The following is a 16,582-nucleotide window of genomic DNA, read 5'->3' as shown; positions in this document are numbered from 1 at the left end:
ATTGAAACACAGAAAAGGTACAGTAAAAACACAGTATTATAATTTTATGGAACCACTGTCATACATGTGATCAGTCATAACCAGCAGTGATGACTGTACAGAAAACTGTAAAAAGACCACCAATAGGCTGGGCTCAGTGGCTCACGCCTGTAATCCCAGCACTTTGGGAGGCCGAGGTGGGTGGATCACCTGAGGTCAGGAGTTTGAGGCTAGCCTGACCAACATGGTGAAACCCCATCTCTACTAAAAATACAAAAATTAGCTGGGAGTGGTGGCGTGTGCCTGTAATCTCAGCTACTCGGGAGGCTGAGGTAGGAGAATCACTTGAATCCAGGAGGTGGAGGTTGCAGTGAGCCGACATCATGCCACTGCACTCCAGCCTGGGCAACAGATGGAGACTCCATCTCAAAAATAATAATAAGAAGAAGAAAAGACCACTAATAAAACAAACAATGAGACAACTGGCTCTTTCTGTGCTAGGGGACATACTACATTAGGAATGTACAGGTAAAATACTGTCTCTTAAAGTCACCAGAAATAATAATTCTTGGTGGAATTATACCAAAATTTTATATATATTAAAATCACTTATTTTGTTTTTTGGGGGGAAGAGTAAATTTTTTCTCCTTTTGAATTGCTTTTAGTACATAAAAAGATTTACATGGCTCCCCTAAAATTGCTCTTCTTTCTCAGGTTTCTTCTACTTCTCCTTGCTTTTTTACTCTTTTAAATGGCACAAAATGCAAAACACAAAATAAACACTATACCTGATGGTATATTTCACTGGGATTTCATTATATTCATAAGGTAAACTAACAAAAGGTAATATCCTTATTACGGTAACTCCATACCTAAGAACATGGTATCTCTTTTTTTGTTCAAGTTTAATTTTTTTATTTCAAGGGTATTTAAACACATTATTTCTGCACATTCATTAAGTTTAATCTTAAGTGTTTTATTTGTTTGTTGGTTTTATAGATGGAGTCTATGTTGCCTAGGCTGGAGTGCAGTGGCTACTCACAGACAGGAATAATTGGGACTACAGATGTGTGTCACAACACCCAGCTTAAGTATTTTTCATACAGTTTTTGTAAATGTATTCTTCTTCCCTTATGTGACATATGTTACAGATCAATTCCTTTATCTCTATTTTAAAAACATCCTGGGATTACGATGGGGATTGCACTAAATTTTAGACAAATTTTGAGATAATTTATATCTTAAAAATATTGTCGTAACTGATTTAAAGAAGATCTAAAAACAACCTTTTACAGTTTTCTGTGTAAAGGTCTCCTACAACTTTTTTCAGATTTAATCTGATGTATATAGATGGTTTTCACGTTTATAAATGGTACGTTTATAAAATCCAATTTTCTACTTACTTGTAAGGAGAAATACAATTGATTTCTATGTATGAACCAGTATCCAACGACCTTGTTGAAATGACATAAATTTCAAAAGTTCACACGTAGGTAATTTGGGGTTTTCTACATACAAATCATGTCATCTGTAAATCACAGTTTTATATTTTTTTCCAATCTCTTTTTTCCCCTGCCTAAATGCATCTCCTAGCCAATAGTTTTGGTATGGTGAGCTTTCTCCATATATTTCCAAATGTTGGGAGAAAATTTTCAATATTTATTATAGGGTTTCGGCAGGTAACAATTAGGTTATAAAAGTTTCATTCTCTTCCTAGCTTGCTAAAAGCTTTTAAAATCATGAATGGGTTTTGATTACCAAGAGCTTTTTCTGCATCCATAGAAATTATTACCTGATTTTTTTTCTCTAATTATATCAATGTAGTGAATCACACATTCAAATGCTAAGTCAATTTGCGATTCTGGAACTAAATTCAATGTAGTCATGTTGTTTTATCCTCTGTATGTATTACTGAGATTCGACTACCTAAAATGTTAAGATTTTTACATTTATTTTCATTCAAAAATACTAACCTATAATATTGCTTTTGTATAATGCCCTTGTTAGGCTGTTATAAAAATTAAAATAGGCTCATAAAATAAGGCAAAGAAGTTAAACTTTTTCTATTTCCTGTTAGATGCTAAGTATTATTTATTCTTTAAATGTTTGGAAAAATTTACCAGTGAAGCCACATGGGTCTGAATTTCTAAATGAAAAGGTTTATAATTACAGATTCACTTTCTTTTCTAGATATTGGCTTGTGCAGATCTTCTATTTGTGTGCGTACATGCCAGTTTGGTTTTTTTTTTTCTCTCCCAAGGAATTTGACTAAAACTTCAAACTTACTTGCTTTAAGCTTTCCATACCATCTCCCTTATTAGCATGTTTAAAATGTTTGCTGGATTGTAGTAGTGAATCCTTTTTCATTCCTGATACTGATTGTGTGACATGTTTTGTTTTTGATTATCTTTGACGGGTTTATCAATTTTCTTAGTCTTTTCTGAGACTCAACCTTGTCCTTTGTCAATCCTCATTATTCTAAGTTTGCTTTTATGCCACTGATATTTATTTTTATATTGATCCTTACTATTTCTTGGCTTGTGATTTCTATTCATATGCTGCTCTTTAATTTCTTGACATGAATACTTTACTTACTGTCAGCCTTTGCTCTTATAGCACTAGGGCTTAAATTTCACAACAAGAAAGGCTTACGCTGAATTCTACACATTTTAATAGGTCGTATTTATTCATTTAAAATATTTTCTAATTTTCTAAGTAATTCTTCTTTAACAAGCGATTTAGAGCATACGCCTGAATTTCAGAAGTTGTAATTTTTTTCTAGCTGTGTTTTTATAATTGGTTTTTAAATTAATTTCATGGTGGTCAGAAACTATAAAATTTTAACTACTGAAATTTTGAGACTTGCTTTATGTCCCAGCATATGGTCAAATTTAAAAAACATTCCATATGCACTTGAAAAGTAGGTGTACTCTGTTGTTGATAGGTGTAGTGTTCCCTGTATGTCTCTTAGGTAAAATGTGTACATGATGAGGTTCAAATCCTCAATATCCTTACTGACTCATGGTGGTTGCTTTGTCAGTTACTTTAGAGGTATATTAAAATCTCCTGGCCAGGCAAAGCGGCTCACGCCTGTTAATCCCAGCACTTTGGGAGGTCGAGGCAAGAGGATCACCTCAGGACAGGAGTTCAAAACCAGCCTGGCCAACATGGCGAAACTCTGTCTCTACTAAAAATACAAAAATTAGCTGGGCGTGGTGGCGCACACCTGTAATCCCAGCTACTTGGGAGGCTGAGGCAGGAGAATCACTTAAGCCTGGGAGGCAGAGGTTGCAGTGAGCTGAGATTGTGCCACTGCACTCCAGCCTAGATGACACAGCAAAACTCCATCACAAAAATAAAAATAAAAATCTCCCAGTGTGATTGTGGGTTTGTCTAATTCTGGTTTTACTAAGGACAATTTTTGTTTTATATATTTTGAAGGCATGTAAAGCTTCAGGATTGGGTAACCTTGATAGAATTAACCTTTTATCACTATATAGCACCATTCTTACATTAAATAATGCTTCTTGCCTAAAAGTATACTTTGGGCCAGGCATGGTGGCTCACACCTGTAAGTCCAACACTTGGGAGGTTGAGGTGGGAGGACTGCTTGAGGTCAAGAGTTCGAAATCAGCCTGTGAAACATAGCAAGGCTGTCTCTACTACAACGACAACAACAACAACAAATTAGCTGGGTATGGTGGGGTGCATCTGTAATCCCAGCTACTTGAGAGGCTGAGGAGTGAGGCTCACTTGAGCCCAGGAGTTCAAGGCTGCGGTGAGCTATCGCACCACTGCACTCTACTCTGGGCAAGGCTCTGTTTCTTTAAAAAAAAAAAAAAAAAAAAAAAGAAGTTAAAACAAGCAGATTACTTTATAATGTGTCAGATTAAGATGACTAACTTATCAAGTGATCAACAATGTGTTCAGGAACAGACATTTCCAATCACCAGTGGAGTTATTCAAATCTGTACCAAATTCAAATTTGACCAGGCATTTTTAACAATTCTGAAAAATTTCACCTATTTTGGATTGTTTTCTCCTATAACTCATAAAGCATTTAAAATTATACCAATCAACAGTAAATTTAAATTTTTGAAATTTAAAAATTACCAGCCATAAATATATATATTTGATGTGACTTTTTATTTTATATACTTGTTTTTCTGAAATACTGAAGATTAAATTGGAGATATAATGCTTCTTGACCCCAAAATATGTCAACATGTATCTGCTAACAATAAGGACTTTGTCTTACAGAACCACAGTATGGTTATCAAACTCAGGGAATTTGGTATTATCCAATCTGTAGTCCATATTTTGAATTCATCAATTGCACCAACAATGTCATTTATAGCTATGCCTATGATTTCTCCTTTTCTTCCTCATATGAAAATATTACATAAAGTATATAAAACAAGCACTAAAACACGATGTATAACACTGAAGTAAAAGCAGTATTTCTTTTGCATATAGTATGAGAAATACAAAATACAACTAAAAAGTGAGAAAATCAATACTGCCTGGGCAGTTTTCTTGCCATGTTCCTCAATACACACATTTAAAAGAAAGAATTCTGAGGCTCTAATAGGAATCCCATATATTCAGTGCTTAAAGAAAATAAATTTGAAACAATACATACTTCATCCTTGAACAAACTTGAATTCAAGAAACATTCAGTGAATACTTACTATGCAGGCAGCACTCTGCAATACTCTCGGAGATACAAGTGGAATAAGACATAATCTTTGCCCTGTAAGAGCTTAAAATCCAGTTGCTCACATAAAATTAGGGATAGTGAGTTCATGGTTATATAGATGATCCAGTTTAGGAAAGAGAAAACAAACTATTTGAAGATATCAATCTGACTATAGCACCATGAAATGGAAAAGTAGTTTAGTTTTGAGCCCTTACATTAAAATGCTTCATTAAGAATTCAATTTCTCTTCTTGACAGTTCAAATCTAATCAGATGACATGGTCATCTACATGAGACCCTAGTAGGACAATGAGTCCACTCGGTATATGCTGTTTTCGAGTCAGGTCATCTTAGAACAAGGTAAAAGCAAGCTGTATTCTTGATTCTTCTAATACTTAAAAAAAAAAAAAAAAAATTCTAAAGTTACATCAACTACTTAGCTCTTTTAAGAAAAAATAAAGAATTATTCCTTAAATACACCGTTAAATAAAAACTTATCTCAAATAATTAAAAAGTGAAAATACTAACACCATTTCTTACTTGCATCTAATTGTATGTCTTTTTACTTTTCTCTACTTCATTCTCTCTAGTCTAGGGCACAGACTATAGAATTCAAAGTTTATTGAAAAAGTAAAATTGAATGGGAAAGAAGAAATCACTTGAGGCTGGGCGTGGTGACTCATGCCTGTAATCTCAGCACTTTGGGAGGCCCAGGCGGATGGATCACCTGAGGTCAGGAGTTCGAGACCAGCTTGGCCAACATGGTGAAACCCCCATCGCTACTAAAAAATAGAAAAACTAGCTGGGCATGGTGCCAGGTGCCTGTAATCCCAGCTACTCAGGAGGCTAGGGCAGGAGAACTGCTTAAACCCAGGAGGTGGAGGTTGCAGTAAGCCAACATCGCACCATTGCACTCCAGCCTGGGCACCAAGAATGAAACTGTGTCTCAAAAAAAAAAAAAAAAAAAAAATCACTTGAAAGCTCATGGTCCCCTTTTAAAACTTTTAATTTTCTGGTAGAAGGGGTAAAAAAAAACCAAATCTGCAAATTATATATAAATGTATCATGTTTCACACACTCTTGAGGATCAAAAAAAGTCTGAATAGACAGAAATAGATAAACCTGGTAGATGGTTCTGATGCTACTTGATAAAATCTCTAAAAGGTCATAGTAATAAAACCTCCTTAAGTGTTTAAAGCCTACTACATTTAAAGTTAAAACTGAAGCATATCAAAAACAATTCAGCATTCTTTAAAGTTCTTACCACAATCATTTCTGAAGGCTCTAATACAAGACAATCACATCCTCTTTTTCCTCCAAACTGCTTACCAAAACTATAAAAACAGAAAAACAATTTCTTTAGCAAAGGTTATTAATAAAATATATCAACATAGGAAAAAAAACAAACAACAAAAAAAGCCCTGAGATGTTATCCAAGAAATTCTGATCCTGTCACTTATATTAAGATTTTCTAAAAAAGAAAGAAAAAAAGAGAAACCTTTTCTCTTAATTGCCCAGATATAACTGATCTCAATACTATATGAAAATTCTTTTTAAACTTCTGTCTTTATCCCTAAAATTAGTTATAAAAGATACCTGTCTAATCTCAAATTTTTAACATCTGTCAATATATGTTGAACAAAGAAAAAAAATACACTTAGTAAAAATCTAATAAAAGTGATAACCTGATTAGGCAATTTAATAAAAGTAAATTATTATAATCTTTTGGGAGCAGTATTAAGACAACAGATATTAAAAATAAAAAAACTTAAAAAATATTCACACTTGAGTAGTCTCTTGGCATCCAACTGGGATTGGTTCCAGAATCCCCAAGGATACAAAAATCTACCAGTGCTCAAGCGCCTAACATAAAATGATGTAGCATTTGCATATAACCTATGTGCATCCTTCCATATGCTTTAAATCAACTTGAGATTTTTAATAATACCTAATACAGGGGAAATGCTACATAAATAGTTGTTATACTTTATTGCTTAGGGAATAATGACAAGTAAAACAAGTCTATATATGCTTAGTAGAGATGCAACCATCCATTTTTTTTTCCCAGGATCAGCAGTTGCTTGAATTAATGGACGTGAAACCCACGGATATGAAGTGCCAACTACATATAAAGAAACGTAGTTAGATACAAAGATGACTTCTTTAAAGAAAGTGTTGGAGTCACAGCTCTTTGGAAAAAACTAAGGCTGGACGAGTACTAAAAGAAAATGTTTTTTACATTCTTGGTCTCAGAAAGATTTCTCAGCATATCAAAAAAGAAACCAACCACAGAGAAAAAGATAGGTTTTCATTTTAAAAGATAATCTGAATTTTTTTAATGAAGAATAAAAAAAAACCCCTGTCAAATATACCAAGACACAAATGACTTACATATGAAATATAAAGAGTGCACTTAAAATAATGATAAAGCAACCAAAAGTATTATCATATATGAAAATTTAGTGCCAGTGTCAGTTAGTAAATAAAACATATAAATATTACTCCAAAATAACCAAACGGAAAAAGAAATTAATCATTCAAACAAAAGAAAATACCAAAAAAATCTAATAAATAAGTCATTTATAAAGAAAATTATACAACTTCATTGACGGGCTAGAAACAAGGCTTAAAGTAACATAGCTATACTTTTATGGGAAGGCTAAATATTTAAAAATGTCAACTTCCCAAAGTATAAGGTTCTATACAAATAATAGTTAATAACAAAATTCCAATCAAAATCCAAACAAAGTAACTTTTGAACATAACCAAAAAATCACTTATGTTTTTTCTTTGAGACAGCGTCTCACTCTGTGATCACCCAGGCTGCAGTGCAGTGGTGCAATCACGGCTCACTGTAGCCTCGACGTCCCTGGGCTCAGGTGATCTTCCCGTATCAGCCCCAAGTAGCTGGGACTACAGGCATGCACTACCATGCCTGGAAAATTTTTTAAATTTTTTGTAGAGATGGGTTTTGTCATTTTCACTATGCGGGTCTTGAACTCCTGGGCTCAAGCAATCCACCCACCTTGGCCTCCCAAAGTGCTAGGATTACAGGCGTGAGCCACTGCACCAGGCCTCACTTGTTTTTTCTTAAGCAGAAGATCTTTATCTTTTGTTTCCCCAAATTCTTGTATCACCTAATACATTTAAAAAAGCAAATCTGTAAAAGTTTGCTTTCATGCAAGATGTAATAACAGGGACTGGGTTAACTCCCCCACCTGAGGGCAAAAACAGAAAACAAAACAAAATATATAAAACAACTATTTCAAGACACCAAAAAGAAGGCAGGGCGGGGCTGTAATTCCTGAGGGAGGAAACAAAAAACTAAGATGACTCTTGCAATACACCATTTTACCACCTACAGGCAAGAGAAGCATAACACAGCATGACAGTTTTGCTGAGCTGAAAAGCTAAGCGTTTTGGGGTGTGGATGACAGGGGAAAGATGCTTAGAATTTGCAAGGCAGTCTTCCTGAAAAGAGGGAGCAGCAAAGAGAAAGGGGGAGAGAGAGAACAACATTGTGCACAAGAGTATGCATGAGCGTTTGTGTGCATAAATGCTTTGAAGAAAGGTCCTCTTGAGTCTTTGAGTACTGTGGATATGTGAGAACAAACCGAAGAGTCACAGAGGAAAGACGACATAATACATGGGGTACTAGGTAGGGTCCTCAGGAATGTATTTCCTTAGTAACAAAATAAATTAATCCCACACTAAACTGCTGAACTAGTGCAAACACATTTAAAAGATAAAGCTCAGAATAATCAAATAGATTCCAATTAGCTAGATTATACGTTAGAACAAAACCCAGTACCACCTAAAGAGATGGAAAAGCTGGAACCCAGTGACATAAAATTCACAATGACATCAATAAAGAAACAAGCAACAACAACAAACCAGGCATGCAAAGAAACAGGAAAATATAATCCATAACCAAGAGAAAAAAACAACCAATAAAAACAGACCCAGAACTATCAGAAGTATAGAAATCAACAGACAACAATATTCTAACAGCTATTTCTACGTATGTTTCATATGTTAAAGTAAGGATAAATATGAACACAACAGAGAGATATGAAAAAGACCTAATGCAATGTTCTATCAAATCACATACGCAGACACATAAGGTCTGTCTGTTCCATTTATCAGTAATGTTAAAATTGGTGAGTAGCTTCAGACAGTGTCAACTTGACCCACCATTTATAAAGTTTCCTCTCAATTTTCCATCTATCAGTTTTAGCATTTTTTTTATCAGTATGTAGATTGAAAGCGTTATTAGGGCTATTAAAATATATATTTTATATTTTGATCATTCTTTCTGAATTTATTAGCTGGGGGGCACTAATATAAAGAAAAACTCTCAACTATTTGAGTTCCTAGAACTACTGTTTATATGAAGTGAATTCACTGTATATAAAGTGAATCCTATAAAAAACCTTCAGAAATATATTAATTTAGCAAGATTGAATAATACAAGCGCAATACCCAAAAATCAATTGTTTTATTGTATATTAGCAACAATCAGAAAATAAAATCTTTTGACTCCATTAAAAATAGAATAAAAATGATACATTTATCAAAATACATACAAGACTTCTACAAAGCTACAAATTTAAAAACTATGAAACATTGCTGAGAAAAATTGAAGAAGACCTGATTAAAAAGAGATATATCTTGTTTATGGATTAAAATGGCAATTCTCTCCAAAGTGTTCTACAGATTCAATACAATCACAATAAAAATCCCAGAAAGTCGTCTTGGAGGACTGACATAATGATCCTAAAATTTACATGGAATTGTAAAGAGCCTAAAATAGCTAAAACAACTTTGGAAAATAAGAACAAAGTTGAAATATTTATAATATCAGATTCTGACACACTATGAAAGTTAGAATACTCAAGACAATGTGGTATTTGATCAACTTATAGATCAATAAAACAGGATAGAGAGAACAAAAGGAGACCCATAAATACGTGTTCAACTGATTTTTGGCAAAGGTACCAAAGGAATTCAATGGAGAAAGATAATCTTTCCTATAAATGGTGGGAAACAACCAGATATCAATATAGAAGAAACAAAGGCAGTGGGGAATGGAGCTCTTAATAAACACCATAAACAAAAATTAATTATAAGTGGATCAGAGCCAGGCATAGTGGCTCACACCTGTAATCCCAGCACTTTGGGAGGCAGAGGCTAGCAGATAGCTTGAGCTCAGGAGTTTGAGTGAGACCAGCCTGGCCAACATGGCGAAACCTCATCTCTACAAAAAACACAAAAATCAGCCAGGCATGATGGCACATGCCTGTAGTCCCAGTTACTCGGAAGATTGAGGCAGGAGGATCACTTGTGCCTGGGAGGTCCAGGCTGCAGTGAGCCATGAGCATGCCACTGCACTCCAACCTGGGTGACAGAATGAGACTCTGTCTCAATAAAGGAAAAAAAAAAGGATCAGGGATACAAATTTAAAAATTAAAACTAAAATATAACAACAATAAAATTTTTGTACATGCCCTATATCAGAAAGTTCCCTTCTGTATGTCTAGTTTGTTCAAATACTTTATCCTGAATGAGTTTTAGATTTTTCCCAGATGCGTTTTTTTTCTGCATTTATTGAAAGGATCATGTGGTTTTTGCCTATTATTTTAATAAAGTATATTGTATTAAATTATTTACAAATGCCAAACCAACCTTCCATTCCTGGGATAATCCCAACTTGGTCATGGTATAAAATACTTTAAATATAAACCACGATTCTGTTTTCTGTTATTTTGTTAACAATTTCCGCATGTATATTCATGAGGAATAATAATCCAGAATTTTCTTTTCTTGTGATTTTTGCCTAGTATTGGTAGCAGTAATACCGGACTAATAGAAACGAGCTGAAAGCATTTTCTCTACCCCTACCCTAATACAAAGTCTTTTGGAATGTATGTAATAATGCTTATGTTTGAAAACATTCAGCTATAAAGTTATCTGGGCCTAGACTTCTCTCTGTACTCAAAGTTTCTTTTTTTTTTTTTTTTTTTTTGAGCCTTTTTCTGTAATGTATGTCTTTGCAATATTTGCCCAATTTATTGATAGCAAGTTGATCATAAATTTCCTTTGTAGGCTGGGCGCGGTGGCTCACACCTATAATCCCAGCACTTTGGGAAGCCGAGGCAGGTGGATCACCTGAGGTCAGGAGTTCAACACCAGCCTGGCCAACATGATGAAACTCCGTCTCTACCAAAAATACAAAAATTATCTGGGCGTGGTGGTATGCACCTGTAATCTCAGCTACTCAGGAGGCTGAGGCAGGAGAATCGCTTGAACCCAGGGGCAGAGTTTGCAGTGAGTCAAGCTCATCATGCCATTGCACTCCAGCCTGAGCGGTAAGAGTAAAACTCTGTCTCAAAAAAAAAGTAATATTTTAAGTTTCTTTAGGATGGTAATGTCCCCTCTTTTATGCCTGATTTTGGAAATTTGTATCTTTTTTTTTCATGGTCAGTCTAACTCAAAGTTTATCAAGTTTTGTTAACCTTTTGAAAGAACCAACTTTTTGTTTCAATGATGTTTCTCTATTATTTTTCTTGTGTTTATTTCATTGATTTCCACTTGAATGTTCCTTGAGCTTGCTTTTGAGTATACTCTGTTCTTTTCATTCATAAGATGGAAACTTAAGATGAATAGATCAAAACCATTCTTTTCTCATAAATACGATCTAAATTTCCCTGAGAGTACTGCTTTAGCTGCATCCCATAAATTTTGATGTGTGTTCACTTCCACTGTGTTCAAAATATTTTCTTCTAATTTCTCTTGTGAAGTCTTCCTTGGTCTATCATTCATTTACAAATATGCTATCTAAATTCTCATATTTCTTTCTGATATTTATAACAGATTTCCATTGTAGTCAGTGAACAAACTTCAAATGATTTCATTCCTTTCAATGTATTGAGACTTGTGTTATGTTCCTAGATTATATGCCCTATCCTGGAGAATGACCAATAAATCTTGAAAAAAAAATTATATATCAGATCAAAGTGGTTGGTAATACTTTTCAAGCTCTACCTTTACTAATTTTCAGTCTAGTGGTTCTATTATTGAAAGACTTTTGAAATCACAAACTGTAACAGTTGAACTACTAATCCTTTCAATTCTGTCAGTTTTTACTGCATGTATTTTGAAGCTCTGCTATTAAATATACAATAAAATTTGCTATGTATTCCTAATGTATTAATCCTTTTAGCACTATGAAATTTTGCTCCTGGTCTCTAGTAATATTTCTTGTCTTAAAATCTATTTTGACTCAGGCTCTAGTTCTCTCGTGAATATAGTTTGCCTGGTATATCTCTCAATCCTTTTCAACTTATTTGTGCTTTTACAGCTAAAGTGTGTTTCCTGTAGACAGCATATAATAGGATTTCGAATTGTCATAGAACCTGATAATCTCTTTTGATCAGAATATTTAGACTATGCACATGTAATGAAATTACTAACTTGTCTGGATTATGTCTACCATTTTCCTATTTTTTAAATGTCTCATCTGTTTTGTTCCTCTGTTCTTCCTGTAGTAACATCATTTCTGTCAAATATTTTTGTTTAGTGTCTCATTTTAATTCCTTTGTTGATTTTTTAAATGCTATTTTTGTTATTTTATTTTTTTTAGAGATAGGGTCTCATTCTGTTGCTGAGTTGGAGTGAAGTGGCATAATCATAGCTCACTGCAGCCTTAAACTCCTGGGCTCAAGCTGTCCTCTTGCCTCAGCCTCTTGAGTAGTGAGGACTGCAGGTGTACACCACCACACACGTTTTTTTGTAGAGACAAGGGTCTCCCTGTGTTGACAAGCAGATCTCAAACTCCTGGCCTCAAGTGATCCTCTGGCCTTGGCCTCTCAAACCACTGGTATTCCAGGCATGAGCCACTGTACCTGGCTGATTTTTGTTATATTCTTGATGGTTAATCTGGGGGATTGCAATGTGCTTCAGGAACAAGCAAAGGTGGTCCACTCTCACCACGTCCAATCAGCTCCATACTGGAGACTCTCACCAGTACAATAAGGCAAGAAAAGACATTAAAGGCATGTAGACTGGAAAGAAAGAAATGAAACTATGTTTATCATAGTAGACTGACCCTGTATGTAGAAAATTCTAAGGAATCTACAAATATAAACTACTAGATCTAATAAAAGATTATATCAAGGTCACAGGATATAAGATCAATATGCAAAAATCAACTGCATTTCTATATACTAGCAAGGAATAAAATGAAAATGAAATTAAGATACAATTCCATTCATAATCTTATTAAGAAGAATAAAATATTTGGAAATGATTTAACAAAAGTATAAGACTTATACACTGAAAAATACAAAATATTGCTGAAAGAAATAGAAGATAAATACATGCAGAAGCAAACCATGTTCATAGGCTAGAGACACAATATAGTTAAGACTGCAATTCTCCCCAAATTAATCTACAGATTCAAATCATTTCCTATCAAAACCCCAATAGGCTTTATGGTATAAATTGACAAGCAGATCCTTAAATGTATATGAATATACAAAAACCTAAAATAGCCAAAGCCATTATAAAAATGAACAAAGTTGTAAGACTTACTGGATTTCAAGTTATAATAAAGCTACAATAATCAAGACAGTCAGGATTGGTACCAAGACAGAAAAATAGTTAAATGACACAGAACAAATGGTCCAGAAAACAAACACACATTTATGGTTAACTGATTTTGAACAAAGGTACCAAGGCAATTCAATGGGGAAAAAAACAGCCTTTTCAATAAACCATGCTAGGTAAAACGAATATGCAAATATCCATATGCAAAAATATATGTATACAACAAAACAAAAAATTAACTCACAATGGATCACAGACCAGAATGTAAGAACTAAATTTTAAAACTTCTAGAAAAAACTGTAAGGTTAAATAATCGTGAGGTTGAAGATTTCTTAGCTATGACACCAAAAGCTCTATTCTCAAAAATAAACCTTAAATCAGATATCATCAATATTAAAGTTTTATGCTTCAAAAGACACTATTAAGAAGTCACAGACTGGCTGGGCACAGTGGCACACGCCTGTAATCCCAGCACTTTGGGAGGCTGAGGTGGGCAGATCACTTGAGGTCAGGAGTTTGAGGCCAGCCTGGCCAACGTGGTGCAACCCCATCTCTACTAAAAATACAAAAATTAGCCAGGCATAGTAGTGGGCACTTGCAATCCCAGCTACTTGGGAGGCTGAGGCAGGAGAATTGCTTGACCCCGGGAGGCAGAGGTTGCAGTGAGCTGAGATCACGCCACTGCACTCCAGCCTGGGCAGCAGAGCAAGATTCTGTCTCAAAAACAAAAAACAACAAACAACAACAAAAAAAACACAGACTGAGATAAAATATATGAAAACCATATACATGACATTGAACTTGGATCCAAAATAGATACATTCTTACAACTTGATAAGACAGCACAATTTAAAAATGGAGAAAATGTCTCAATAGACATTTCACCAAAGAAGATACAGGAATGTCTAGTAAGCACATAAAAAGACCCCCTACGTCACTCATCACTACTGAACTACAAATTAAAATCACAGTAAGACACTGTTAAATATACACCAGAATGGCAAATAATATAAAAGATTGTCAGTACCAAGTGGTGGTCAGAATGTAAAACGGTACAGTCATTTTATAAACAATTTGGTCTTTTCCCAAGAAGTTAAACATGTACTTATATAACACAGCAATTCTACTCCTGCATATCTATAATAAAGAAGTGAAAACACATGGCCATATAAAGATTTTTATGTAAATTTTGATAGAAGCATTTTTTTGACAGCCCCAAATTAAAACAACTAAAATTTTCAATTTTTTTAATCTTTTGAATGGATACACAAAATGCAGTATCAACAAAGAATCAAAGACAATGTAGCTTTTTTTAAAAAAATGGACAAGCTAGAATTGATATGTGCTAAAACATGGGTGAGATGCAAAAACACTACGCTAAATGAAAAAAACTAGATTAAAAAACTATACAACATATTCCATTTACATAAAATAGCAGAAAATTAAATTTTAAGGAAAATACTTTCTATATATGTAAAATACTCTCTCTCCAGAAAGCCAAACAGTGGTTGTCTGATGATGAAGGTGTGGTAAGTAGAGATTACAGAGGGGCAACCAGATAAAGGTCAGCTATGAACCAGATAAAGGTCATCTATGAAAAATTTAGAGCTAAGATTACAGTTGGTGAAAAACTGAATGAATGCTTCCAACTCCCCACATCTTCATCCTCAACTCCTTTTTTTTTTTTTTTTTTGAGAGGGAGTCTCATTCCGTCATCCACTCACTGCAACCTCCGCCTCCCAGGTTCAAGCAATTCTTGTGCCTCAGCTTCCCGAGTAGGTGGGATTACAGGTACATGCCACCACACCGGGCTAATTTTCATATTTTTAGTAGAGCCGGGATTTCACCACGTTGGCCAGGCTGGTCTCGAACTCCTGACTTCAGGTGATCCACCCGCCTTGGCCTCTCAAAGCGCTGGGATTACAGGTGTGAGCCACCATGCCCAGCCCCCAACTACTTTTTATTAATAGATTGAGAACAAGGATGTTTGCTCCACTCTGTCACAACAATGTATTATAATTTTCCCCTAGTACAACAAGGAAAAAGAAATAATAGCCATTCAGATCAGAAAAATAAGAAGTGAAGCTGTTTATTCACAGATGACAAGATCACTTATGTACAAAAATACTAAAAAATATATAAAACAGCAATTAGAATAAGTGATTTAATAAGGCTGCAAGATGTAAGATCAGCATATACAATATCTCTACACTGAAAACTGCAAAACATCATTGAGAGAAATTAAAGACCTAAATAAATGGAGTGATGTACCTCATTCACGGTTTAAAAGAATCAACTATTAAGATGTTCACTTCTCCCTAAACTGGTTTATAGATTCAGTGCATTCCCAATCAAAACCCCAGCAGGTCTTTTTGTTTTTAATTAACAAACTGATGCTAGAAATCATATGGAACTGCAAAGAACATACGAAAACAAATAACCAAAACAACTTTTATGAAGTTGGAGGATCCATACTGTAAAGTCCTCTGAGCTGGCCATACCATGGTCAAGCCATCATGACATTCCCCCCGCCCCCCACTCCACCCCCGTGATAATGTACTTTGTGATATTCTCCACCCTTGTGAATGTACTTTGTAACACTTCTCCCCGCCCTTGTGACAATACACCCTCCCCGCCCTTGTGAATGTACTTCGTAACATCCTCCCAGCCCTTGAGAATGTACTTTGTAACATCCATCCCCTGCCTGCAAAAAATTGCTCCTAACACCACTGCCTATCCCAAACCTTTAAGAAGAACCAATGATAATCCCATCACCTTTCACTGACTCCTTTCTTGGACTCAGCCCACTTGCACCCAAGTGAATAAACAGCTTTGTTGCTCACACTAAGCCTGCTCAGGTAGTCTCACTTATGTGGACGTGCGTAACATTTGGTGCCGAACACCCAGGACAGGGGAACTCCTTCGGGAGACTGGTTCCCTGTCCTCACGCTCCCTCCGTGAGGAGATCCACTTACGACCCTGGGTCATCAGACCAGCCAGTCCAAGGACCACCTCACCAATTTCAAATCGATAAGCGGTTCTTCACACTCAGGTAAGCGGTTTTTTCGCTCTCTACCTAACCTCTCTCACCTCCCTTCAATCTCTCTACTTTCAATTTCAGTTTCTCTTCCTTCCTGAAGACACAAAAAGGAGACACACCTTATCTGCGCATTCAAAAACTCTGACGTTGGTTACTGACTTGGGAAGACAGTCTTCCCTTGGTGTCTGATCACCCCAGAGACACCTGCCTTAATCATTCACCCACATTCCCTTGGTGGCAGGTCAACTGCGGGGATGC

At 35.3% G+C, this 16,582-nt stretch overlaps 1 protein-coding gene across 5 annotated transcripts in view; it reads right to left on the bottom strand.

Annotated features, from left to right (window-relative positions):
- The window catches only part of RAPGEF6 (Rap guanine nucleotide exchange factor 6), a 213,515-nt gene that overhangs the window by 133,126 nt on the left and 63,807 nt on the right, over nt 1–16,582 (bottom strand). For 4 of the 5 annotated variants that reach the window (XM_032156511.2, XM_032156508.2, XM_032156512.2 and 1 more), the window contains exon 5: nt 5,942–6,011. The exons of the other annotated variant lie outside the window; for it this stretch is intronic. In XM_032156511.2, the coding sequence (XP_032012402.1) occupies nt 5,942–6,011 (70 nt within the window). The remainder of the gene's footprint in view (nt 1–5,941; nt 6,012–16,582) is intronic. 5 annotated transcript variants of the gene reach the window in all.

The sequence above is a fragment of the Hylobates moloch genome, unplaced genomic scaffold (assembly GCF_009828535.3).
Source record: "Hylobates moloch isolate HMO894 unplaced genomic scaffold, HMol_V3 SCAFFOLD_6, whole genome shotgun sequence".
Classification (NCBI taxonomy): domain Eukaryota; kingdom Metazoa; phylum Chordata; class Mammalia; order Primates; family Hylobatidae; genus Hylobates; species Hylobates moloch.
Note: the sequence above shows the minus strand (reverse complement) of the source record. Positions and strands in the feature narration are given on the sequence as shown.